Raw genomic sequence first — 24,907 nt, forward strand, 5'->3', positions numbered from 1 at the left:
TCAGACCTGCAATTCATATGTACTTCAACAGGTAGCTTGTATTTTTTTTTTCTAATTTCTTTCTTTTCTCTTTTTTCCGTTTCCTGCTCTTGTCTGTTAGTTTTATCTAGTTCCACAATATTACTTACTGCCGATTCATTGTTGTGTATTAATATGTTTAGTTACTTATATCCGGATTTCATTATTTATCTTTTTTTGTAGCTTTGCTGATCCAGCTGATGTTTCTTGCCATTGTAACTTTTATGGAAACCATGACCAGGAGGTCCCAATTTTTTTTTTACTGTGGGACCTCCTTGTGTATACCTCTATATGTGAAGTCCTTTTGTGAAATAATCGCAATTGATTGATTGATTGATTGATTGATTGATTAATTGATTCATTGATTCATTCACTCATTCATTCATTCATTCATTGATCGATCGATCGATCGCTGGACGGTTATGGAAGCTTCGTGTGTAAACGACCGTACAAGAGTTTCTCCTATTCACCATCATTACTTTCCGTGCTAACTGCTTGTTGGGGCATTTATTCAGGAAGCACTAACAAATATTTTGTGCCCTATGTGGGTTTCAGTTTCTCTGGGCTAAATTCAAGCATGAGGAGGTATATATTATTTTTTATTTATTACCAAAATAAAGCTGCACCTGCATTGTGAGTATTGGTGGCGCGCGGGAGGGTCGTGCCGCACTGACGTTTTTCGCAGAAGCTGAGCATTGGCGCTGCACTAGTCGGTGTTACATTACCAATGCTTACCAGTGTGACAAAACAAGACACACGTCTCTGTATCAGGCTTCCGTTTACAACGTAAGCGTCCATTTTAGTTTGCCCATGTTATTTGCCCTTAGAAACTGGCCATGTATTTCATTCATAGAGAAAGAAAAATGAGGGGTCTCATAATGCACTTCCGCGTAGGTAAAAAAAAAGCAACTCGTGCTTTTCTTTTCTTTTCCTTAGAAATAAGTAGCTGCCACCTGCTCTTTCGGCCCTTCTACCTAGACGAATGCAACGTGTTGTTTATACACCCTTTGATCTGCCTGTGCGGGAAGAGCACATCACAATGGACTATTCTTCTTAAAAGCAAGCTGTGCGAAAAAGTCGTTCGCTCGACTTTTTATATGATCACAAGAAAGAAAGATTTTTTTTCCATCTTTCCTTTCGGACGCTAACCTACGTCTGGTATTTGTATAGTTGGCGAGATCATTTGCTGGAGTTTTTCTTTTTTCACAAACGAATGTTTGTTTAGAGTGGTGTGATAAAAATAAAAGTGGAGAAACAATCTGTATTGCGGCTCACCTTTTTTTTTCATACAGCTTGAGTAAAGTTACGTTGAGGTGATTACATTGACAAATATAAAATTTGACGACACACAAGTTCTCTGCTGAATGACGCATGCTCGCGCCCATTTATTAAAGCAAACATGAAATTAAGATTTAAAGAAATAGACTATATAGGTCTATAGCTTAACTTGGGCAACGTTTCTTTTTGAATAGGACCTAGGGCCTATATGTTCCAATAAACACAGTAGGTCGCAACAGCCCTGACCACTAATACAAACTCTGAAGTTGAAGAAAGAAATGACTTGTGGAGTCATCGAGTGATCAAAAGCAAGAAAAAAATCAATATTACCATCGATGGCGTGCGACCAATAATAATATCAATAATGCACTACCGATACGCTTCGTACTGTGGATACAGCGTTGCCAATTAAGATCACGCCACCAGTGGAACGCAAATCAACAGTATAAACTTGGTGATGCTTCATTTTCTGATCGTATAAACCAAGTATGTATTAGTGATAATCAGTTATTACAAATGTTCTTGAAATATCCTTCGGAAAGAATCGCAAAACTATCGCTAGCACTGCCAATAGCAAACTGTATACTATTGATAGTATCCTAGATAATACTACAATCGGCAGCTTTCGTTATACCAATAAGACTTAAGAACAAAGTAGCGTGCTAGTATTAATAGTGTTATCATCAGTAATACTAACGATGGTATTTTAAATGATTGATCATTTTGAAATCTGTTAATTCTATTCGTGATAATTTAGCCGTACTGTAACATTGTTAGTACAATGTTAATTTGATTTTCACAAGAATTTCAAGCATTTTTGATTTCGCTCCTCAAATATGATTTGCTTCCCTCATTATTTCTACAACTAAAAATTTAGCCGCCTTTCTCCCCATAAAGTTGATTTTATCAATGTCGTTCCGTCAATTCTGCATTTTAAAGCGAAAGCTTTACTGGCCGCGAACTTGCGATCTCGCTGTGGCGGTGCTCCAAGGGGGCACATGACGTCACAACACGCGCGTCGCCGCATATATTTCTCTCTCTCTCGATCTCTAGGCACTACTGCGCATGCGCCCCTAGTAGTACCCAGCTACAGGTGTTGCACCGCTGCACAGCGCCGCGCCAACCGCCGCCGTTTGATATGACGTCACAACGCGTGCCTCGTCGGTGCGCTCGCCTCCGCTCGCTTCGCCAGCTGCGTCGCATGCCTGATAATAGACAGTTTTAGATACACGTACGTAGATACTTTACGTACGCAAACGTGAAAAGCCTACGTACCTTAAATTCACGCCATCTGAAACGCTTTTAGCTGCACGTACGCAACGCGCGGCAAGAGAGACCACTTAGCTCCATCAATCGGGAAATATGAACACTGCGGTAAGCCAACTCAATCCTGTCGCCTTGTTTCGATGCGAGCCGTCTGCGCGTGCACGACCCGCTATCGCTTGTTCGTGATCTCGCGAAACTCCCGCGCGAAGCTGTCTACGTGCGCAAGAAACACACGCAAGGAATTGAATCGCACGTACGTCCGTGAGATCAGTGCGCGGCCGCTACGGTCTACGCATGCGCACTGCTTATACGTAGAAACTCTACGTACGCAAAGCCTCCAATTACGGTGTAACTAAATCTGTCTAATATGTCGGATGATTGAAAAGCAGAGCTCGCGTGCGCCGCAAGCACAGTTGAGGCGGCAGTATGGACGGTGAAAATCTTGATAAGCAGGAGGAGGCCTGGAATCGACATGGAACGAGGTGAAGAGGAAACGAATCGCCCACGAAACAGACGAACTGCGCGCCGAACGACTGGCTAAACGCAGTAACACAGCTAGACAGCTAGAATAACCTGGACTTGCAATCAAGATTAACCAAGGCTAACCATGCTATGCGTTAGCTTTCGCTACGTATAGCAGTGCTAAGCTACTGCCAATTTTTACGTTAAGCTTAACAATAACGTGAGTACTATATTTTGTGGGATACCTTTTTCTCTGTGGTACCTGGCCTGAGTTATATTTAGCCAGGAGTTGCTGTCGTCGTTTTCAATATATGTGCGATAGAGACCGCCCATTTATGACTGTCTATATTATTGCTCAAACAGTTATATTCTACAGGAAACGTGCTTTGAGTGTCCGGAGAACATTAATAACACAGGGCTGTCAACAAGAGTCGCTGACACAGGACACAGATTCATGGTACTGATTCTTTCCATTTATTTGTTATAGATTTTATTTCTACTTGAGTTTCCCATAACTTTCCTTGCAGTACCGAAAAAAGGCGCCTATCGTTTCCGCGCATGCAGGTACAATTTCCCTATCGTTGCTGCTCGTGTACCCTTGACGTCAGAAATTAATGGGCCACAGTACATGAGAAAAAGGTGAATGTTTCCGCAACCTGGTATTTGAATTCTAAGAATTTACTGGCCCCCTCGAACAACCAAAGGTTGTACAATAAAATTTTGTTTGGATTAGTTGGTTCTAGTTGTAAGTGAAATCATTGTAGCACGCTAAAGAAAGGACGTACCGGTACACGTAAAACACGAAAGGAGCCGTCCCCCACCCGTACTGTGTATCTCTCGGCAGCTTTCACTGGGAAAGAAAGACGCCTAGACGTACATACGCGCACCACTGACTGATTCATACGTCATGGTATGAAAGTGTAGCACTTCATTTGAAGCAAAACTACATTTACGAATATTCGGAAAAGAAAATTTCTTCAACATAATCGCTGAGACACAGGGTTGCTTGTTTAGTGGGCTGTGGTGCTTAACATCGCGAGGACAGAGTAGATATACAATTGTTGCGCTCTTTGGCATAGCTGTTGCACTATTCTTTCCGTTTATTGTTACTTAATTGAACTCAGTCACTGCGTCGAACTGCCTTGTCTTCAACCTGTAATTTTTTTGCTGCAGGGATTCATTTCAAAAGAAAAAAATACCCAGATCACAGACATCATCCTTGCCAACTGTGGGTCAGAAATCTTCCCTTGATCGGAGATTTCCATCGCAAATAATGCCCCTGTGACGTCAGTCACTAGTGATGTGTGGGTTTTTCTCATGGCTACCTCGGAGCAAAAATGCCTTGTAGCGATATACTAGTCCTCACTAGAGCAGCAATTCCGAATGCCAGTCTTGCAAGCGTCCTACATTACGCTCGGGGCAAATAAACATGAATTGATGTTTTGGAAAATGTGCATCTTTTTGCGGAAAACAAAATGAGCATACGTGATTGTCGAGCGCTAACCACTGCTTCTACTGTGCTAGACTTGATGTGCCAAAGCGAGAAGAGCTATAAGGCAACGAGATTTCATGTTCTGTGACGCTTGAGCACGACAGTATTGAAGTTAGACGGGTCATCGTGAACAGAAAGTGCAGGGGCAGGTGCTTTGCGGCGTTGGCAGAAAGCTATTATTCAACAAGTGAGGAACTCACAGATGAAATGTAGAGAAAAACAATAGCTCTGATGGTTCAATACGGTAAAAATTGTCTTCTGCTTGGAATTTTTTAGGGAAAGCTGCACAGTTATTTCTGATTATAGGTTACAGGCGAATCACCAAAGTTTCAGTGCCGGAATGATGATAGAGGTTTTGTCTTGAGGATCGCATTGGTGGATCCTTGATTTCTTTCGTTTGATTAGAATTTGTGTAGAAGTATGTGGTTTTGGGCCACTGTATAAGTAGTATAAGTCACTATATATGTAGTAGGATAGTGGAGCGACCAATGAATAGAAACAAGTAGTAAAGGCAAGGCGCAGAAGACCAGGACTCAAGAAGAAGAACACAAACGGCAGGACCGGTGCCGGTCCAGTCGTTTGTGTTCTTCTTCTTGAGTCCTGGTCTTCTGCGTCTTGCTTTTACTACTTCAAGCATGAACCAACTAGCCCAAGCAAGAGTTTTACTTGAATAGAAACAAATTGTGTTGTTTTCTAGATCACTAGCGTCGGCAATCTTTCTCAGAGGCCTAAAAGCAAACTACAATTAACTATACCTAAATTTAGTATAATAAACAATTTTTTTTGATGACCGCATATGAGACAAATAGAAGGTTATACTTTGCTGTTAAAAACAGCCATAATATTTGTGACAGTCGACATCCTCAGGAACAATGTACACCCCACAGATTTTAATCTTATGGCTCGATTGTGCCAATTCAGATTCTCAGTCAGTTTTGAATCGCCCACAGCGTCGCTAAAGGTAGATCATAACGTGGAAACTAGAGGTTCACTCGGATATTCTTTGCGCTAGCTGTTGCACCTGAATAGCTCGGCGTCCAGATCCTTGAACACGTTCGGCGAGCATGAATTCTATAGTGTGCAAGAGATAATACCATCTTACCCGGCGCTATACTCTGTCAAAACGTCATTTTTGCGAATTTTAAAGCGATATAGCTTGAGGGGCCCCGTTACGCAGTGAGCCCGGCACCAGCTGTGGTAAACGTGAACGCAAACTCTCAACCAATCACGGTGGGGCGCACGGCGCATGCCGCGTTTCTACCAACCACAGAGCGGCGCCCGGTTGTTTGAACCTTAAACACCACCAGATGCACTCGCCTTCGCGCGTCCCCAGTGTTCCTACATATGCTCTCGCAGGGACCCGAGTTGCGCATAACTTTTCCAGCGCCCCTTTCGCCGCTATTCGCCTAGCGCTATCAGGCCGGTACAAAATGACCAGATATTTTCAAATGCGCCCCTGCGAAGCCAGCTTTACGGGTGCTACGCCGACTCGTCGTTTCCATCATTGCCATCGGCATTGCAGTCAGCGGACCATCGAGCGTGCATTTCAACAATCGGCTCCGGCTTGCAGGTACGGTGTTCGACGATATTAAGTCAGGACCTTGGTGAAGTGATACGAAGCAGATCATATTTACACTTGTATTCCAGTATGACGGGGTGCAGCGCACCAAACTGCACAGGCGGCACCGAAGGTGGCAAAGGTTTTTACGTGGTGCAGTGTGGACAGACAGACGCGCATGCATCGGCGACTGGTATGGTTACTCCGTATGTGCCGAGACCAGCCTGCTCCGAAAGGGACCAAGATGTACGAGGTGAGTTCGCTTTGCTTACACGTAAATCAACATTTACCTCGAATAACACCACTGTTAATGATGAGTGCGTACGCCTTGCACGAGAGGTTGTTAAATTGTACGAATTTTGGCGCATACGTGCAGCGCGATAAGACGTGGGACAAAGAATGAACGACACGTCTGTGTCGTGCAGTGCATATATGCCAAGAATGTTAGCCTTTCAACGTATCCAATTCGTGGTGTTGCTTGCCCGATTCTTCTAACTATGCAGGTCTTGAACAGTGTGTTCAAAACAGAGTAAATACTGACATGTGGAACTGCTAATGTTTTGTAATTGACGAAACTAGCGTCTTGTTGGGCGAAGTTGTGCCCTCAAAAACAGGCTACACTCAAAGAACAAAGATAGCGGCGAACACAGTCCGCGACCGTCGAAAATCTGATCTAACGGTCAAGCGCGTCAGCTTTTATACACGAGACATCGAACGTTCCAGAGAAACTGCTGGTGCCCACGTGTCCTCCAGAAAGTTCTACGTCATTCGCATCGCGCGTACATGCCATCAGATTACACAAGCTTCAGTGACAACAGACTGCGGATAGAGCCATCAATAACATTCCAGAAACATCGAAGACATGCAGGCGCGTCCCGCGCTGAGCGATAACATTTGTGGGATGGTGAAAAGCGCTCACCGGAGAGAGATAAACATGTCACTCATGATAGGTAGCGTGCAGCGATTGTACACCTTTCTTTTCTATGATAGTGATAAGCGCCCATCCTGGATCTGCCGATGCCTGCCTTGTGGACTCAACCAATCTTTATTATTCTGTACGTATACTTCTCACAATTAGGGTCCTCTGTGAGTAATTAACCTATGCAAACGTACTCCTTTACAGAATCTGGAGGCTGACTGGCGATCCTGAACTCTAGTTCCTTTACCAGGCTATTGAACATTACCTTTGTTTTTTCCATAATAATCTTCAACTCCACTCTTCCACTCCCTCTGTTAGGGTCCTCAATCATTTATTGTAATTCGTTCCCAGACTTGCACAACAGGACAACATCATCCGGAAACCGAAGGTTGCTAGGATATGCGCCGTTGATCCTCACTCCTAAACGTTCCCAGTTTAATAGCTTGAATACTTCTTTCATACACGCAGTGATAGTGCCTGCAGTGATTGTGCACGCAGTTATTTTGAAAGATTGCGCCTCTTTGCCTCACCCATTTCTTGAGAGGTAACTTTCTGCTTTTCTTGAGGAAAACCAAGGTAGCTGTGGAATCTTTGTTCATTTCCCTAGATATTGCCATACGCCTACATTACTCCTTGACTACGTAATATCTCCATCATTCCTGGTATCCCTACTGAATCAAATGCTTTTTCATAATCTATAAAAGCCATATGGAGAGGTTGATAGTGCGCTGCAGATTTCTCGATTACCTGATTGATGACATGGATGGAATCCACTGTTTGTCCCTAAAGCCAGCCTTTTCATTTGGTTGGCTTATGTCAAGTGTTGCCTTTATTTTCTTGTAAATGATTTTGGCAAGTACTTTAAACAATATTGAAAACAAGCTAATGGGCCTATAGTTTTACGAAACTTTAGTGTCTCCCTTCTTGCTGATTAGTATGATGTTGGAATTCTTCCAGTTCTCTGGTACACTCGAAGTCGTGAGACATTTCGTTGTGAAGTCGTGAAGCATTTCAGACATAGCTGATTTACAAAAATAACTTAAATATTGAATCAGTGTGCAATGCAGAAATTCAATTGTTAATTGGCAATTTATTCTGCCGTCCATATGTAAGTGTAGAATTTCTGACTGATGTTTCTGTTGTCGTGTGTGTTACAATAAGAAGTTCTAGACGGGATGGATGAATGACATCGAGTTTTCGGATCACCTATGAAATATCGGACAACGTCCACAGCGAAGATCATGAGGCAAGCTCTGGCTTTATTATATGACTGACTGTCAGGTTGTCCATGACGATAAACACATAGTTTGCGGCGCCTTGTGCAATCCAACTCGGTAATGTTGTATACTAAAATCGTGAATAATTACCGCATTTGCACGTAACATGACAACTAGTATAACTCGAGAAGAACTCACGTTCTGCCAGAAAAAAGAAATACTAGTTAGAGAAATTACCATGCCCACAGGAATTATGACTATGAAAAGGGAAACAGCCCTCAAAGCTTTATCTATCGTTACTTTGAAGGGTGAGAGACGTATTTATGCTTGTAGGTGAGAACAGCGTCATTGTTCATAACATGCAATGTTGTTGCACAAACATCGTTTCAAAAAAGTCAAGTTTCGCCCGAAAAGGGAAGCACCGATTGGGATAGCAAATTAGTAGAGAACTATATGCAGAAGGAATAGTAGTTTGATCAGCCGTATAAACTAGTAAACATTCGCATACTAATTAAATTGACAAGCATATTGTCAGCACGCACGGACAAATATGAAGACGTCACACCGGATCGCCGCGGACACTCACTGTCCAACCTTTGGTGTGAGGAAGCACGGCAGCAGCAGCGAGCGAAGTGACCTTCGTGCGGTCTTTCGGTTCAACTGAAACTGAGCGGCGACAGTGGTATGAGGCGTTGGCACACGTAGGGGGACAGATCACATTCAAAGCCCGTGCGACCGCGTGCTGCGGCGAAATACACGAGGGCTGGCGGAGTATCACGTCGCACCCCTGCCTGTGCTCCTCCTGGAACCTAGCGCACGACGGAAGACGACGCGCTTCCTTCGCTCTTTCCTCCCTTGCGCGCGCGAGATTGGGTCGCGATCGTCGGCTACCCTTCAGCGCTTTCACTTGAATATACAGCATACGACGCGCGGGGAATGTCTTATCACCCTTGGCCTTTACACGAAGCATCACGGTGATGCGACGCCGACCACGAAAATGCGTCTGGAGCGTGCATATAATTGCTGTCCTAACAAACTGTGCGCCAAGCAACAAAAGCCGGCAAAGCCATGCGCTGATTGAGCGGTGATGCAGCTCGGGGCTTGAAAGACTGTTAACTTTACATGCCGCACAACAGCACCTATTCTAGCGTTCATACAATTTACTGGGTAAACAGTGATGACACGTTCATTATGAACGTACACCACACAAGGTTAGTTTGTATGGAGGTACCGTTCTTAATTTAACCAAGGGGTCAAGTGCCGACTGGAGAAGTCTTCCGCCGATAGCTCTTCTCATAGCCTACGGTAATACAACTTGACGCAGCAATATTTTTTTATCGACAAGTGCGGCACGCGAGTGCGGGCTGGTATACTTTCTAGAGGCTTCTGTTTTTTAAATTTTCAACGCGGAACTGTATACACAGCGATAACCGCACGCATACCGCGACCGCCAATGATGGGGCCGCGCACTTTTGCCGCTAACAATATGGTCACCGGAAGTTCATTCACTCCCGTAGGCGGCGGCTGGGGCTGCTATTCTAAGACATGTATATATATGCCCTCCTTCTCATTAAACATGGATCGAGCACCACGCCGCTCCCTGCATGGGGAGACGGTAGTTTCGGCGGAGTGTTTTATGTCGTGGGCGAAGCGGTGCTGGTGGCTCAAGTGATTCGAGCGGCGTTCACCGCCGGTTTGAGTTATGGAGACTCATGGTTCCTTGACTGGGATGGGAAAGTGCGTGGTTCGGTGGACAGTGTGGGCAGAGACTTGGGAGACAAAGCACTGATCTCCTTAGGGCCTGACCGTAGCGACGGACTGCACCAAGGTCTTCGCTGAGCAGCATTGATTATTTTTGTGCACTCGCTTTCCTTATTGAATATCTATACTCGCAGTGTAACCTCGAGTGTCTGCAATGGAATTCAATCGGAGTTATTCTCAAGCACGATCGTGAGTCTCGAAATAAGAAAACATGAGAACAGGGCCGCGGCTCAAGAAGAGCCGGCAACGACAGGAAATTACAATGTCAAGAAAAAAAGAACACGTGGTGGGGGAAAATATAAAGAAAGAAAACCTTACTGGTAGCAAGTATCAGTAGTACTCCGTCGATATTGATGAATTTAGTATACGTAAGGCTAACACTACAGCTAAAAATGCAGCCAGAAGTACGGATAAGTAGTCTGGAATCCGATTTGAGAATGACCAGTTTAGTTGCTTTTAATAGGAACCTCTTCGTTGTTTTTCTTAAGAGTGGCTCCCGCGTTTGAAATGCTTATGATAGAATATCACCTTTAGTCAATGTCCCCGTGGAAAGCATTTTGTTCCCGAATTGCTTCATAAAGTAGACATAACCAGTTTTAGTATCTATGCACACACAATAATGTCACAAAGACATCTTAGAGAGAATCAAAGCACTCGAGCACGAAAACGCTCAACTCAGACGCACAATGACAGGACTGGCTAACGAGAACAGATTGCTTAAAACGCAAATCAGCACACCAAATGCACAGACACACGACATGCACATGGACACTTCACCCAGTCCGAATCCCTCCAGCGTAGCGGAATCAGAAACGGCTAGACAAACCCCACCCGCGGGCACACCAGCCATCAAGAAACGCAAGGCCAAGACCACGGAATGCGACACGCCTGCCAAGGACATAGACGGTAAAGTGGACAAGATCCTTAGTACACTAGGTCAACTCCAATTCGATGTAGAGTCACTAAAGAAGAGCGCGACAGACGAGCAGGTTATAGAAGTGATGGAGAAGGCTTCGGCGCCAGGATCGAGGGCCTCGAGAGAACCGTCTTTACTCACTCCACGGCATCGGTCAACTCCACCGCCTCCCCCATGGTCAGAAGGAACACTGCGACAAGCGATATCGTCACACCCAAATTGGCGGTAAACTCCGGAACCATAGTAGAAAGCAAACATGGAGAAGGCAAATAAGTGAGCCTGGCATGGCCACCTGGCATAATACCGGCGACGACCTCGGCAGCGACCATTACATGCCGTAGCTTATGTAATGAAGTGTACCGATTCACTAACTGAGCTCTCACAGTTTGCAGGCCTTCACACTCTAGGAAACAGAGCGTAACTACAGCGTTTCAAGTTTTTGTATATGCTACTCCACAACTCATTTAAACTAAACTACTCAGACTTCATAAAATTTAAAACCACTCACAGGAGTCGGCAGATGCACCCAAATAGACTAGAAGAGTTTTCCTGCAATAATGACGCGTTCTTTTTCTCCTACTTCCCGCAAGGTGGAAGAGAAAGGAATGAATTGAACCCGTATGCCACTGATCAGACAACGTTTCCCAAATTTATTGAGCTTGCCGACAAGGCAGCCATCTCTTTTACTTATATATATTGTTTGCGTCTATATATTTATTCCCAACTACTCCGTGTGTATATATATGTATATCTGTTCAATACCGGCCCATCCCGTGGCGGAGGTGCGGTGGGCGTTAAGAACTCTCGTTAAGGATTCCATACGTGGGCCGATCTCAAAGATTGTGCAACACCAGCCGACCCGTCTTAGAACTGAAGCGGGCGTTAAGCAGTCCTAGGATTACGGGGGCCGATCCCGTAGATAGCGTATAAGACATTATAAACGTCTTTTTACACTATCTACGGGACCTTATTAAGGTCTTGTTGGGAAACTTAGTAAGAGGTTCAAATTGAAGGTCGTACAGGTCTACGCACCTGCACCGTGTCCAGATCACCAGGAAGTCGAACGCTTCTATGAAGATGTGGAATCGGCGATGGGTAAAGTCAAAACAAAATACACTATATTGATGGGCTACTTCAATGCCAGGGTGAGCATGAAGCAGGCTGGAGACAAGTCAGTGGGAGAATATGGCATAAGTTCAAGGAATAGCAGGGGAGAGTTACTAGAAGAGTTTGCAGAACGGAACAATGTGCGGATAGTGAATACCTTCTTCCGCTAGCGGGATAGGCGAAAGTGGACGTGGAGGCCGAATAGTGAGACTAGAAATGGAATAGACTTCATACTCTGCGCTAACCCTGGCATAAAACAAGATGTGGACTTGCTCGGCAAGGTGCGCTGCATTGACCACAGTATCGTAAGCACTCGAGTTAGCCTACACATGACGAGGGAACGGAAGAAACTGGCACATAAGAAGCCGACCAATGAGTCAGCGGTAAGAGGGAAAATAGAGGAATTCCGAATCAAGCCACAGAACAGGTATTCGGTTTTAACTCAGGAAGAGCACCTTAATGTTGAAGCAATAAACGACAATCTTATTGGCATCCTTAAGTAATGTGCAATAGAAGTTGGTGGTAACTTCGTCAGATGGGATACCAATAAGCTATCGCAGGAGACGAAAGATCTCATTACGAAACGCCAATGTATGAAAGCCTCTAACCCTACAGCTAGAATAGAACTGGCAGAACTTTAAAAGTTAATCAGCAAGCATAAGGCAGCTGACATAAGGAAGCAAATTATGGATAGAATTGAACGTGCTCTCAGGAACGGAGGAGGCCTAAAAGCAGTGAAGAAGAAACTAGGAATAGGCAAGAATCAGATGTATGCGTTAAGAGACAAAGCCGGCAATATAATTACTAATATGGATGAGATAGTTAATGTGGCTGAGCTGTTCTATAGAGATTTATACAGCACCAGTGACACGCACGAGGCTAATGGAAGAGGGAATAGTCTAGAGGAATTTGACATCCCACAATAAACGCTCGAAGAAGTAAAAAAAGTCTTGGGAGCTATGAAAATGGGAAAGGCAGCTGGGGAGGATCAGGTAACAGCAGAGTTGTTGAAGGAGGGTGGGCAGATTGTTCTAGAAAAACTGGCCACCCTGTACACGCAATGTCTCATGACCTCGAGCATACCGGAATCATGGAAGAACGCCAATAAATACTTAATCCATAAGAACGGGGATGCCAAAGACTGGACCGCTCAGGTTTCTGCCTGTTGCCTACAAAGTATTTACTAAGGTAATCGCAAAAAGAATCAGGAGCACCTTAGACTACTGTCAACCAAAGTACCAGGCAGGATTTCGTAAAAGTTATTCAACAATAGACGATATTCATACTATAAATCAGGTTATAAGAAATGTGCGGAATATAGCCAACCCTTATATATAGCTTTCATTGATTACGAGAAAGCGTTTGATTGAGTCTAAACCTCAGCATTCATGCAGACATTACGGAATCAGGATGTAGACGAGCCGTATGTAAAAATACTGAGAGATATATATAGCGGCTCCACAGCCACAGTAGTCCTCCACAAAGAAAGCAACAAAATCCTAATAAAGAAGGACGTCAGGCAGAATTGACACGATCTCTCCAATGCTATTCACAGCGTGTTTGCAGGAGGTATTCAGACACCTGGATTGGGAAGAATTGGGGATAAGAGTTATTGGAGAATACCTTATTAACTTGTGTTTCGCTGATGACGTTGCCTTGCTTAGTAACTCAGGGGACCACTTGCAATGAATGAGCATGCATTTGCATACAACTGACCTGGAGAGAAAAAGCGGAAGGGTGGGTCTAAAAATTAATCTGCTGAAAACTAGAGTAATGCTTAACAGTCTCGGAAGAGAACAGCAGTTTACGATAGGTAGCAAGGCACTGGAAGTGGTAAGGGAATACACGTTCTTAGGGCAGGTAGTGACCGCAGATCCGTATCATGAAATTGAAATAATGAAAAGAATAAGGATGGGCTGGGGTGCGTGTGGCCGTTATTTTCAGATCATGAACATCAAGTTGCCATTATCCCTGAAACGAAAAGTGTGTAACTGTGTCTTACCATAAGTCACCTACGGGGCAGAAACCAGGAGACTTACGAAAAGGTTCTACATAAAGTGAGGATGACGCAACGATCTATGGAAAAAGGAATTATGGCTGTAACGTTAAGGGATAAGAAAAGAACATATCGGGTTGGGGAACAAACTCGAGCTCATGACATCTTAGTTAAAATCAAGAAAAAGAAATGAGCATGGGCAGGAGATGTAATGAGGAGGGAAGAAAACCGATGGTCATTAAGGGTTACGCGCTGTATTCCAAGATAAGGGAAGCATAGCAGGGGGTGCCAGAAAGTTAGATGGGTCAATGAGATTAAGAAGTATGCATTGCCACCATGGCCGAAATTAGCACAGGACGGGGGTAGTTGGAGACGCATGGAAGACGCCTTTGCCCTGCAGTGGGCGTAGCCACGCTGCTGCTGTCGCTGCTGATATTTCTCTGGCTCAAACAGACAAACAAAACAAAAAAGCCGGATTAAATATATATATATATATATATATATATATATATATATATATATATATATATATATATATATATACATATTACTATCTACAGTATTCAAATTGCCTTCGAAGGCATTTAATGAAACTCCCACGACAAATTTCCTTGATCGCAATCACTTTATTCGGTAGTTTAAGAGTGGCGAGGGGGATAATTACAGTGGGAGACGCTGCATGACGTGTTCATTTGAGTGTCAAAATGAATTAGCGTATGTTATCAGGTGTTGCCGAGACGATGTCAAGTGTATTCCTAAATAGTGAAGAGTTATATGCTGTCGAGTATAGATAGCACTGCTGAGACAATATCACAACGTGCGCTTTGCACTTATGTTTTATTTGTTCAAGTGCAAAACGTCTACACACGTTTTTGGTCGCTTGGGCACTCTATTTTCGGGCAACATGCTGGGTAGATACCTTCCCTGGCAGGCGTCACTTTGCACGGTGGCGCTGCGGCCACAGTTGAGCACCTGAAAAGAAATGAAATAGTCCAACTAGCCAGCCATGGCGACAAACTTTCATTACACTATGGTTACCTATGCAGTTATAGCCCAAGGGGTGTTAATTGGACGCTGTTGTTCTTTCATGGCAATACAAATTTCATCCATACTCCAGGCGAACTTTCACCATAGGCATATGCATGCCGTGTATGCAAGGTAGATTGCGTTACTATTTAGTCGCAGAGGTTGTTCAAATCAGGACTTCGCTTATGACTGAATTATTCCTTGGAATTTGGAGAGTGGCAGCCCACAAGCAAGTGTCATGAAAGGTAACGTTTACAGTGCATGCCTTGGGCCATAAACATTCTTTGACTGTTAAATATAAAAAAGTGCAAAACAATACCAGTATTCAAAGCTGCAAGTGATGTAACTTTGATGGCGTGGCTCTTTAGGGCAAAATAGTGGCGCTATGAATGGCGCCATTAGTGTAGGGCCTCAAAACGGCGTGTTAATGTGCTTAAGGTTGCCGAAAATTTAGCCACAATTGCGTTTTTCGCGTCCGCGTTAGTAGGTGTCGCGTATAATTAGAAAACCGTTCGTAAAGGGCCTGTGCAACCTTATAGCTTTCTGTTGCAGTCGAAATTTTTTGCCGGTTCTTCATCACTATCGCCATTTGTAAACATTGTTCGTTTGTTTTTCTTTCTCTTTTTGTGATGTCTTGAAAGTCAAATTCATTCTATGCCTAGGAAGACTAGCGCGGAATCATGCTGCATTAGCTTTTGCTTTACGTTGTACTTGGTAAAATGTTTCGAAATAAATTTCAATTTGCAGTTATCCTTGCTATAGCTAAAACTGAAGGAGTAACATCTGGCATAACTCGAGCAAAGCAACAAAAAGTGTCAGCATGGAGCGAGCAAATCTTCAAATCAGCTGAGTACTTAAATATTATCTTTCATACCTGCATCTGGCGCATCAATTATCCTTGTAGGCCACAGAAAACAACTTTGCACCAATAAAGCGTTTGCGTACTGTGAAACACTAAATCTCAACTAGTACGCTAGCGTTACGAATAAATAGGTAAGGCGATCCCGTGTTTCCGTGGGCTGGAGTAGTAATCGTATAATTGCATGATAACCAACATTCTGAAAACAAATGCTGAGTGATTAGAGCTCTTGACCTATTTTAACAATATGAGTTTTCTTCCTTTTACAAAAGTATGATTTTCAACAATCTAGGTACGAATAAATTTAGTGTTTTTAGAGTAGGCTCGATGCTTCCAAAAAGAAAAATTGGAACGCTTGTAAGATAGCCAATAGCTACATTTCAGTCTTAGAAACAGCGCCGTCGTTTTTTTATTTTAGAAATACTCAACAAATTTTTATCAGAATTTATTTCATCTGTATGCGTTATTTACTATAATTGCAAAAGCGATTTCGTGTTTCAAGGAAGTTTTATAGGTTTGTCAAATCAATTTCAGCTCACAATCAATAAACACTGGCTGTGCTGCACGCATATATATTGACATTAGCTGCCCGAAATAAAAAGAAAAGAAACTATGATGTAGCATTTTCTAAATGTCCTAAGTTTATTGCGTGTGTGACGATGGTATAAGACATTTGAAGGCTGGTAATGCCGAAGGCACATCTGTTTCTAACGGTAGCCTCCAGATTACGCATATGCCCCATTCTCTACCTCAAGGCATGACATTGGGACCGTTTGTGTTGTCCTTACCAATTGTTGTCAAGAAGTTCAATGCATATTGCCCCAACGAAAGCATAAAAAACAAATATTTGTAAATATGCATAATATAATTGAACTATGACTCACGCTTCAAAGCTCATCCTGCCATGAGTGCTGCTCAGTGGTGAACACACCGTCATCATGCATTCCTTTTTCTGATACTTCGCCTCTCCAACTCCATATACTTCTCCCTCGTAGTAGCACTTCCCTACATTGAATAACAGATAATATTTATTTGTACTTTCCTTGCAGCCGCTAATAGAACAAAACAGTCGAATTTGGTGAAAAGTGATTCGGTTACTCGACATGAACGCATGCGTGGGAAGGTATCTGTACAGCGCAAGAAAACAAAGACACAACAACCGAAGACGAAGACAAGCGCTCTACGAGGTAAGCGCTTGTCTTCGTCTTTGTTTCTTCTTGTGTCTTTGTTTTGTTGCGCTATACAGATACCTTTCAATGCTGACCGACCAACAAGCCGATAACACCTTCCTAGTCGCATTCATTGGGTTGCGTCCTAAGCCTCTCAGGCGAATGAATGACAAAAAAAAAAGCTCATTCCGACTAAGGCCGGTCCCACTGCCAGAACGTCAGTGAAGACGTGTTTCTTTTTCTTTTTTTCTGCATGTCTACGTTCTTCATGTAAGTCAATGCTGCATATATATATATATATATATATATATATATATATATATATATATATATATATATATATATATTAATTGTAATGAGTGCCAAGTGCTTCACCGCAAACAGCCATCAGGGCTGTAGGAAGCGGATTGCAGACAACGATGGCGCTGAGACCGGCTGTAATGCCAAGCGTGGCGAAAGGGAGGCGCACATCTTTGCGTGTTATGAAGAGTTCCGAAGGAGTGAAGAGGACAGTGCCTTCAGAGACCACGCCACAGCAGACGGGAACAACGGCAGACGAGTATGGCGGTATGGCGATGTCTTCCCGATGGACTAGCATAGCGGCAAGAGATGTGGCGCCGACGAGGGGTACGTCACACGGTCGCGATAATTCGACTTCAGTACGTGCACAATTGATGACGGCGTTATATCGCGAAAGAAAGTCCCACCCAAGCATCACGCCGTGAGAGCAGGCCTGCAGAACCACAAACTCCAAAATATAGAGAACGCCCTGAATAAGGACTCTAGCTGTGCATGCTGCTTAAGGCTGCACTGGCTGGGCGCTTGCTGTGCGAAGAGAAAACCCAGAAAGTGGCGTCGTAACCTGTCGTAAGGCTCGCGAGAGGCGTTCGTTTAGGACAGACACGGCTGCTCCAGTATCAATTAGCGCAACGGTAGGGAGGCCGTCCACAGTAAGGTCGACAACGTTCGAAGGCGACAATGGAGGACTTGTACAGATCGATGGTGACGCAGTTCTTGCCTCCTGAACTGCGGCGCTTAGTTTTCCTCTTGCGTGGGTGAAGGGTGCCGACGCATGGGGGACAACTAGCGGCGACGTGGGGAAGGCGAACGACGTGCAAGGACCGGGCGCTCGGCTGGTGGCCTGTTCGACTGCCGACTAAAATAAGTGTCTTGAAAAGGTTGCACGTCGGCGTAGGGAGGTGACTGCACCAACCCATTAGAGTGCAGCATGCGGCGGCGGCAGAGTCGTGCAACATGGCCGGGAATACCGCAGGCATAACATATGGGCCTGTTGTCTTTCTGCGCCAAGGATTAGCAAACGCAGGAGCAGGTCGATGAACGGGATTGCGAACAGGTGGTAGCGGCCGTGGATGGAGCGCAACGAGTGGTTGACGAGGAGGCTGCGCGGCGACGGATGCGTCAGTAGGTAGCGCGGCGCCAGGGTACTGCTGATGCTGCATAGGTAGAGCCTCAGCTACTTGCTCTTCAATAACCCGCTGGAGCGTAGGGGCGAGCTGTGTAGGAGGCTGTGACGGCAGCGGCTGCTGTAGCGCAGCGAATGGCTTTAGAGAGAGCTGACGTGCAATTTCCTCCCGCACGAAAGCTTTGATTTGTGTGAGCAGGGGGGAACGATCAGGGAGGACGGTCATGGAAGAGAGGGCCTCGTCAGCCACTGAGGGGCGCCTGGTCAAATCGCGCTGCCTTCTCAACTTGTCGTAGCTTTGGCACAAGTTTATGAGGTCTGCTACGGTGCGCGGACTCTTGGCCATCAACATTTGAAAAATGTCTTCGGCGATGCCCTTCAAAATGTGCATCAATTTCTCATTTTCTGGCATAGAAGCATCCACACATTCGAGAACCTTGTCGATGTAACAGGTGAATGTTTCACCGGGTTGTTGCGCTCGCTCTCGTAACCGCTGCTCGGCACGCAACTTGTGGACGGCGGGGTGACCGAAAACTTCAGCGAAACTGGCCTTGAACGTGGACCAGGACTAAAAGTCGGCTTCGTGATTTTTAAACCACAGGTGAACCACTCCCGCAAGGTAGAATATGACGGAATTTAACTTGGCGGTATCGTCCCATCGATTGTCCAAGCTCACCCGTTCGTACATAGCCAACCAGTCACTGACGTCCTGTTCATCGGTACCGCTGAAAGCCTCTGGATGGCGTTGCGGGACAGCGCCAGAGCAGGCAACTGGGGGTGGCGGCGACGTCGGCTGGGGAGAATCAGGCATGACGGGAGGCAGAGTCCGAGACCGGACTTCCAGGGTGTAGATGTTCTTGAGTACCTCGCACCTCCACCAATTGTAATGAGTGCACTGAACAGTTCCGAGGGTAACGTCTCTTCGTAACCGAGGAGGCAGGTGATGCAGAGCAGGGACAGCTGATTGCCCGAACGGCTCACACTCGTGCCAAGCACTGGCGATCCGGCTGGCCCACTGGTTGCACGGCAGGCATGGCAGAGACGATCTGGCTGGCTTTGTTCTTGTGCTCTTCTTCTCAACTTCTTCTTCTATATATATATATATATATATATATATATATATATACACAAGGGAGAAGAGGGTAATCTCAGGGGTTCGATTTTTTTTACTCACATCTGCAGCTGTATCCTGCCCACAGCCATATCATATGAAGCTAACAAAGACCATGGACATCATAAAGAACACGTTGCCTGCAGTTCATAACTGAAATAAAGAAATGATAAATAGATGGAATTAAAACTTGATGGAAAACAGCTTGCTGCAGGTGGTATAGAAAGACACGTGGTCGCATACGCGTTCGATGCTTCTACCAATTGAGCTTACGCGTTGACATTCTCTATCCATTTTCTCGGGTATTCATGTTTATGGGCTAGAATTCGCCCTGGGAGCGGATAGCCAGCGCCACCACTCACTGCCTTGGCGGCGTATGTGGTCCATGCCTTCGGTCGCAGGCGCCATATCAAAGCGAACTTTTTGGGTGAAGGCAACCAGTCAGTGAACTTACACATGCTGCCCGAAAGCATCAAAGCTGCTAGATTCGGGAACCTTGTTATGTAATTAATTAGAAAAATAAAGAAACCGACGGGCACCATATTACGGGGACAGCCTGAGTCGTTGCAATGACTCATACCCGAAAAAAACGTCGTCTAGTCTAGTGATGCGGAGAGGCACGAGCCAATGGGGCCTTTAACTGAGGGCACCGCCCTGCGACGAAGTCGTCCCACCCCATCAACAATAAATGTTTTCCCTCTCTCTCAGTGATGCAAAAAATGTTATCATCAGGAATAGCTCACGCACCTGTAAGCAAGCAATGGCTTAATATGAATAAAGAAAGGATAAGAAAGGCAGGAAGAAAGTAAGAACGTTAAGAAAGAATGAAAAAACGACTGGCGATACGAAAGAAAGAAAGAAACAAAGAACCTTTAGGGTTCTTAGGGTTTAGGGTTCTCAATGTATATTTGATGTGCCGTAATTAAAAATGTGAATTACTAGCGAGCCATGTGTCATCCTGCCTCATTCATGTCTTGTCTGTTAATTTAGGCAGTACACTGCAGTAAAAGCGCTGGAGGGTGATGTACACTGCTCAGGCTCCTTATAGAACACATCGTGGTTCAAATTTATGAGTGTATGTCCCTGCAATTTCATGAATCGTATTTCGCAGAGTCGCAAAACACAAGGATGTTGTCCGTAGGCATACGATTATTTTTCTTATTCTTCCTTTAGTGAGCGCGGCAAGTAGGTTGAGTTGGGCTAGTTAATCATAATAAACGCAGATTTCATGGAACTACTTGAAAAAGAGAAAGAATTGTCAAATGTAGGCATACCGTTCTTGAGAGGGGCATAATCATAAGATAGTGATTGCCGAGATAATTCCGCCAGAAATAGTGTCCCAACAACAATTACGAGGCATGATTGAAGTTTAGTCATGTTAACTACCGAGCAAGGGTTAATTGACGTGCAGAAAGACGATGAGCTTCGCTAGTCAGCAACGCTAATACCGTCTGCGCGTACCTTCCCAGCTTTCTGTGCCACGTGCATTCTTTGAGATCATTTATGCTTTGGACACAAATGTTAAGCATCAACCGAGGCTGCGAATACCTGTAGACGTCCGCCGCAAATAATAGACACGTGCTTGTCAAGACCGAACGGCTGCTTTCCGAGTGAGACAGTGAATTTCGTGTCAGCAGCATGCAAATACAAAATAAATTACGAAGCACTGGGCGTTATTTGTAAAGAAATGTGTGCACGTCATACCGTCATGAGCCGAATGCCGGGCAAAAACATCATTCCCCAAACACGATGAACAAAGACAGCACGCGACTTCTCTTCTCACTTGCCGCTTGAATACTATAGAAGTTGTCGAAGAAGACAGGCATAACAGAACAAAAGACTGTAGTACACGCTTTTTTGACCCATGCAGAAACCTGTCGCTCTGCGCTCAAAATGATCGCTTATCCAATATAAGTGCGAAACAATAGCCTTCAGTGTTGAGTGATGTAATTATTATTTGACTTGTGCTGATAAGCTTTAATGGAAAGTGCAAATTAAGCCTCATGCCTGAAACGTGAAACGCAGCGAGATCAATATTATAGTCAGAAGCGTTGGAGAACTCTCGTCCTACGTTCGGTAGGAAAACTGTTTTTATTGTTTGTTTCAGCAACTATAGAGCATCGGTTAGTATTGCGACAAGTGGGTAACAGTTTAAATCTGCGAATTATATATAGTTTTTGCCGCCAAAACATATCAAAGAGGAACGTTGCCAATCTTGCTGGCTGTGCCGGCAACTAACATCCCAAACGTGCCAGAAATACAAGAAGTTCCTGTGGCGCTTGGCCGAGGCTAACTCACTAAAACTGTCCTTTGCTGTGTATATAAAACGGTCATGATTATGTCACTTTCATCATCTTTAGCCTATCAAAGGGTAAATTGTCATCCATCTAGAGTCCATCTAAATGTTTCGCATAGAATTGTAATAAAATGAGTGGATGGTCATTTTACCTTTCATAAAACTTACTCCACCTTGCGGGCTTCCACTGAACTGATTCGCTATTGCCAGTATATTTACGTCTACTGCTGAAGAAAAGCCACATCGAGAAATAACGAATATTGGCCTTCGATTTTACCTGTTCACGTTCCTAAATGCATATCATCTGCAGTGTCGCTAAACAAGACACAGTGCTTTGCAAACTGTAGGTTGCTAAGACATTGCAACCCTTCCACCTAATTATTCAAACTATATTACCTTAACTATATTCTGCAAGCATCCACTGAATATTATAGCTTGGAGTGTGCCTGCTCTTCTTACACTCTTACCACACTTTCTTCACTTTCTTGTCGAGAAGTACAGGTGCAATCACCAGACGCAAAACTATAAATTGAAAGAAAATTTGGTAAATTTATGTTTGGGTGGGAATAGAACACAGGCCACTGGAGTGTAAGATGAGCACGCCTCCCCAACGCCTAGCGGCTCCAAGGTTCTGCTGACCAAATGTGTGCTTAGTACGTGCGTGGTTGCACACGTCAAGTCGCAGCCATCTGGGTGGCAATGGTATGGCCTACTTCCCCAAAGGGACTATAATGATTTTGCATTCCCGCACGCATGAAGCGTTACGTGTCTCTGCCAAATTTTCGTATTAGCTCTAGGCTTGAAACAGCAAACTACTTTGCTGCAGCGTTCCTAGATGGTACCACCAATCCTCTTGAGGGCATAGAAAAACGATTGGAAAGCAGTGAATTAGGGTTTGATATATCATAAATGCGTAACGGAGAAATGGTGCAACCGAAGGTCCCCTGACTTAAGTACGCGGACGACATAGCGCTAAGAGGAGACAATGAAAGAGGTTTACAGACACTAGCGAATATGTCCGGTGACGCAGCGACAAAATCTAGGCTTTAACTTTAGAACAGAGAAATGGGGAATTGTGATTTTGAATCAAGAGATGAGTAATTACGTGGTGCCAATTCAACAGCAAGTCGTACCCATAGTCAAGTCGTATAAATACCTCGGCGTACACACAAACGATAGAAAGACTTACTGAAACACCAACCAAGATATTCTGATAATAAATGGGGAAGCATAATGGCAGCAATAATGAAACACACATCACTTTGGGGCCATAATAAACATGAGGTTGTGCGTGGAATATGGAAAGAAATAATGGCGCCAGCACTGACATTCGCAAATGCAAATCTGTGTTTAAAATGATATATGTTCTCGGGGCTGGAAGTTAACCAAAGCTGGGTAGGCCGGTTGGCTTTGGGAGCCCACGTAAAACCACCAATGTGGCAGGGCAGGCTCTCATGGCTTGGGCGTCTTTTGAAGTCGGAGATGCACAGAGCAAAACTAGTTTTGAAGAAATGCTCAGAAACATAGATAAAAAATTGTGGAGGACGCTTTAGCTTCTCCTTAAGAGTGAAACACGAACGCATTTAAGGATCCTTCACTGCATCTCACGCTTCCCGCCAAGCGGAGCGTGTGTAACCGTAATGTTAACGGAGAATGCTAGCCGCGAGCGCTATGCACGGAAGCGGGTTTTCTGGTGGAAACACGGCCTCTTGCGTGGACCGCGATGGGACGGGTTCGAGCGCCAGCTGGAGTTATTGCAAGGAACCGGGAGCCCCCAAGACACGTGGCCCCCAAGACACGCACGCGCCGACGTGCGCAAATGGCGGACGCCGTGGCTGGTTTGTGAATGCTAGAACCACTGGGAAACGTGCTTCTATCAGTTTTCGCGTAACATAACTATGCTTTCTCGCATAGAGAAATTGCAGTCCGAGAGCTATCATGTCTGTAAGTTGTGCATAAACCATAGTTTACTATTTTTCCGCTTATTGTAGTTTGATAAATTCACATTATTCAGGAAATTTCTTACGTCACATGTAGAGCTTGGGTATGGTCGGTTAGAAAACATGTTCACCGTCCGACGCCGACAACGGATTCTGTGCGACAAGGGCTCCATACCGCTTCCACGTTAGAATATGGAAGATGGTTAAGCATCGTCTTTAAAAGTGGAATGCAGTAGCATTCGAAGATACCTGACTGCTTGTCACACTTCCCGGTAACTGCAGTTTATGTACCCGTCATGTTCACCAGTAAACGCTGGAGGCTAACGCCATGCACGAAGACGAGCTTTCTGGTGGAAGCGCAGCCTCTCGCGTGGGCAGCGGATGCGCGGAGGTGAGCGCCATCTGGATGGTGATGCAAGGAAACGAACGCGCCGCTATCGGAATTTTAGACACGCTGGAAAACGGCATTCTGCTTGAGTTTCCGCGCAACAGAACTATGTTTTCTTGCATATTGAGATTACGATCTGGCACAATCATGACTGTAGATCGTGTGTAAGTCGTACTTGACGATTTTTATGACACATTTTACTTTGAAAAATTCAATTATCTCGGTAACGCCTGTGCGCTACACGGAGGTCCTGCGGGGTGCCACATGCATTGTTTGCAATGATTTTTCGTTGACAAGACGGTCGGCAGTGGACGCCGGACACAGATACCAAAGTTGCTGCAACATGGTCCCTTAACGCTGTTGAGGCGGATAAAGTGCACAAACAGCTGTACTTGAAATGCTTGAAACCAGAATAGAAGAAGAGGTGAAGGAAGTTGACAACTACAGGGTAACTGAATGTGTGAACAGACAACAGGAGTGATCAGAAAGAAAGGGAGAGAAACAGAGACCATGAATTGTGCTCGAGTTGGTTGCCTAAGGACAGAAACATAATGGAGCAAATATTGGGAACTGCGAGGAACGTGCATCCTGCAGCGAAAATGCGGAGAACACTCAGCCCATCCTAATGGAATTCGAAGGGTTTCACCCAGTGCGATCCGTAGGTAACGTACACCTCCCAGAAGCGCTTATATATAAAGTGGAGGG

At 44.7% G+C, this 24,907-nt stretch overlaps 1 protein-coding gene and 1 long non-coding RNA gene across 2 annotated transcripts in view; one reads left to right on the top strand and one right to left on the bottom strand.

Moving 5' to 3' along the window:
• The first annotated feature begins 3,646 nt into the window (after positions 1–3,646).
• LOC135895980 (putative sodium-dependent multivitamin transporter) overlaps positions 3,647–24,907 on the top strand; it is an 86,132-nt gene continuing 64,871 nt past the window's right edge. The window contains exons 1-2 of the mRNA XM_070523618.1: positions 3,647–3,663; positions 6,234–6,327. Of these exons, the coding sequence (XP_070379719.1) occupies positions 6,270–6,327 (58 nt within the window). The 5' untranslated portion in view covers positions 3,647–3,663; positions 6,234–6,269. The remainder of the gene's footprint in view (positions 3,664–6,233; positions 6,328–24,907) is intronic.
• Positions 14,781–24,907, bottom strand: part of LOC139048820 (uncharacterized) — a 36,613-nt gene continuing 26,486 nt past the window's right edge. The window contains exons 2-3 of the long non-coding RNA XR_011507969.1: positions 16,760–16,880; positions 14,781–14,962 (exon numbers count right to left, since the gene is read on the bottom strand). This is a non-coding gene — a long non-coding RNA (uncharacterized lncRNA). The remainder of the gene's footprint in view (positions 14,963–16,759; positions 16,881–24,907) is intronic.

The sequence above is a fragment of the Dermacentor albipictus genome, chromosome 8 (genome assembly GCF_038994185.2).
Source record: "Dermacentor albipictus isolate Rhodes 1998 colony chromosome 8, USDA_Dalb.pri_finalv2, whole genome shotgun sequence".
NCBI lineage: Eukaryota > Metazoa > Arthropoda > Arachnida > Ixodida > Ixodidae > Dermacentor > Dermacentor albipictus.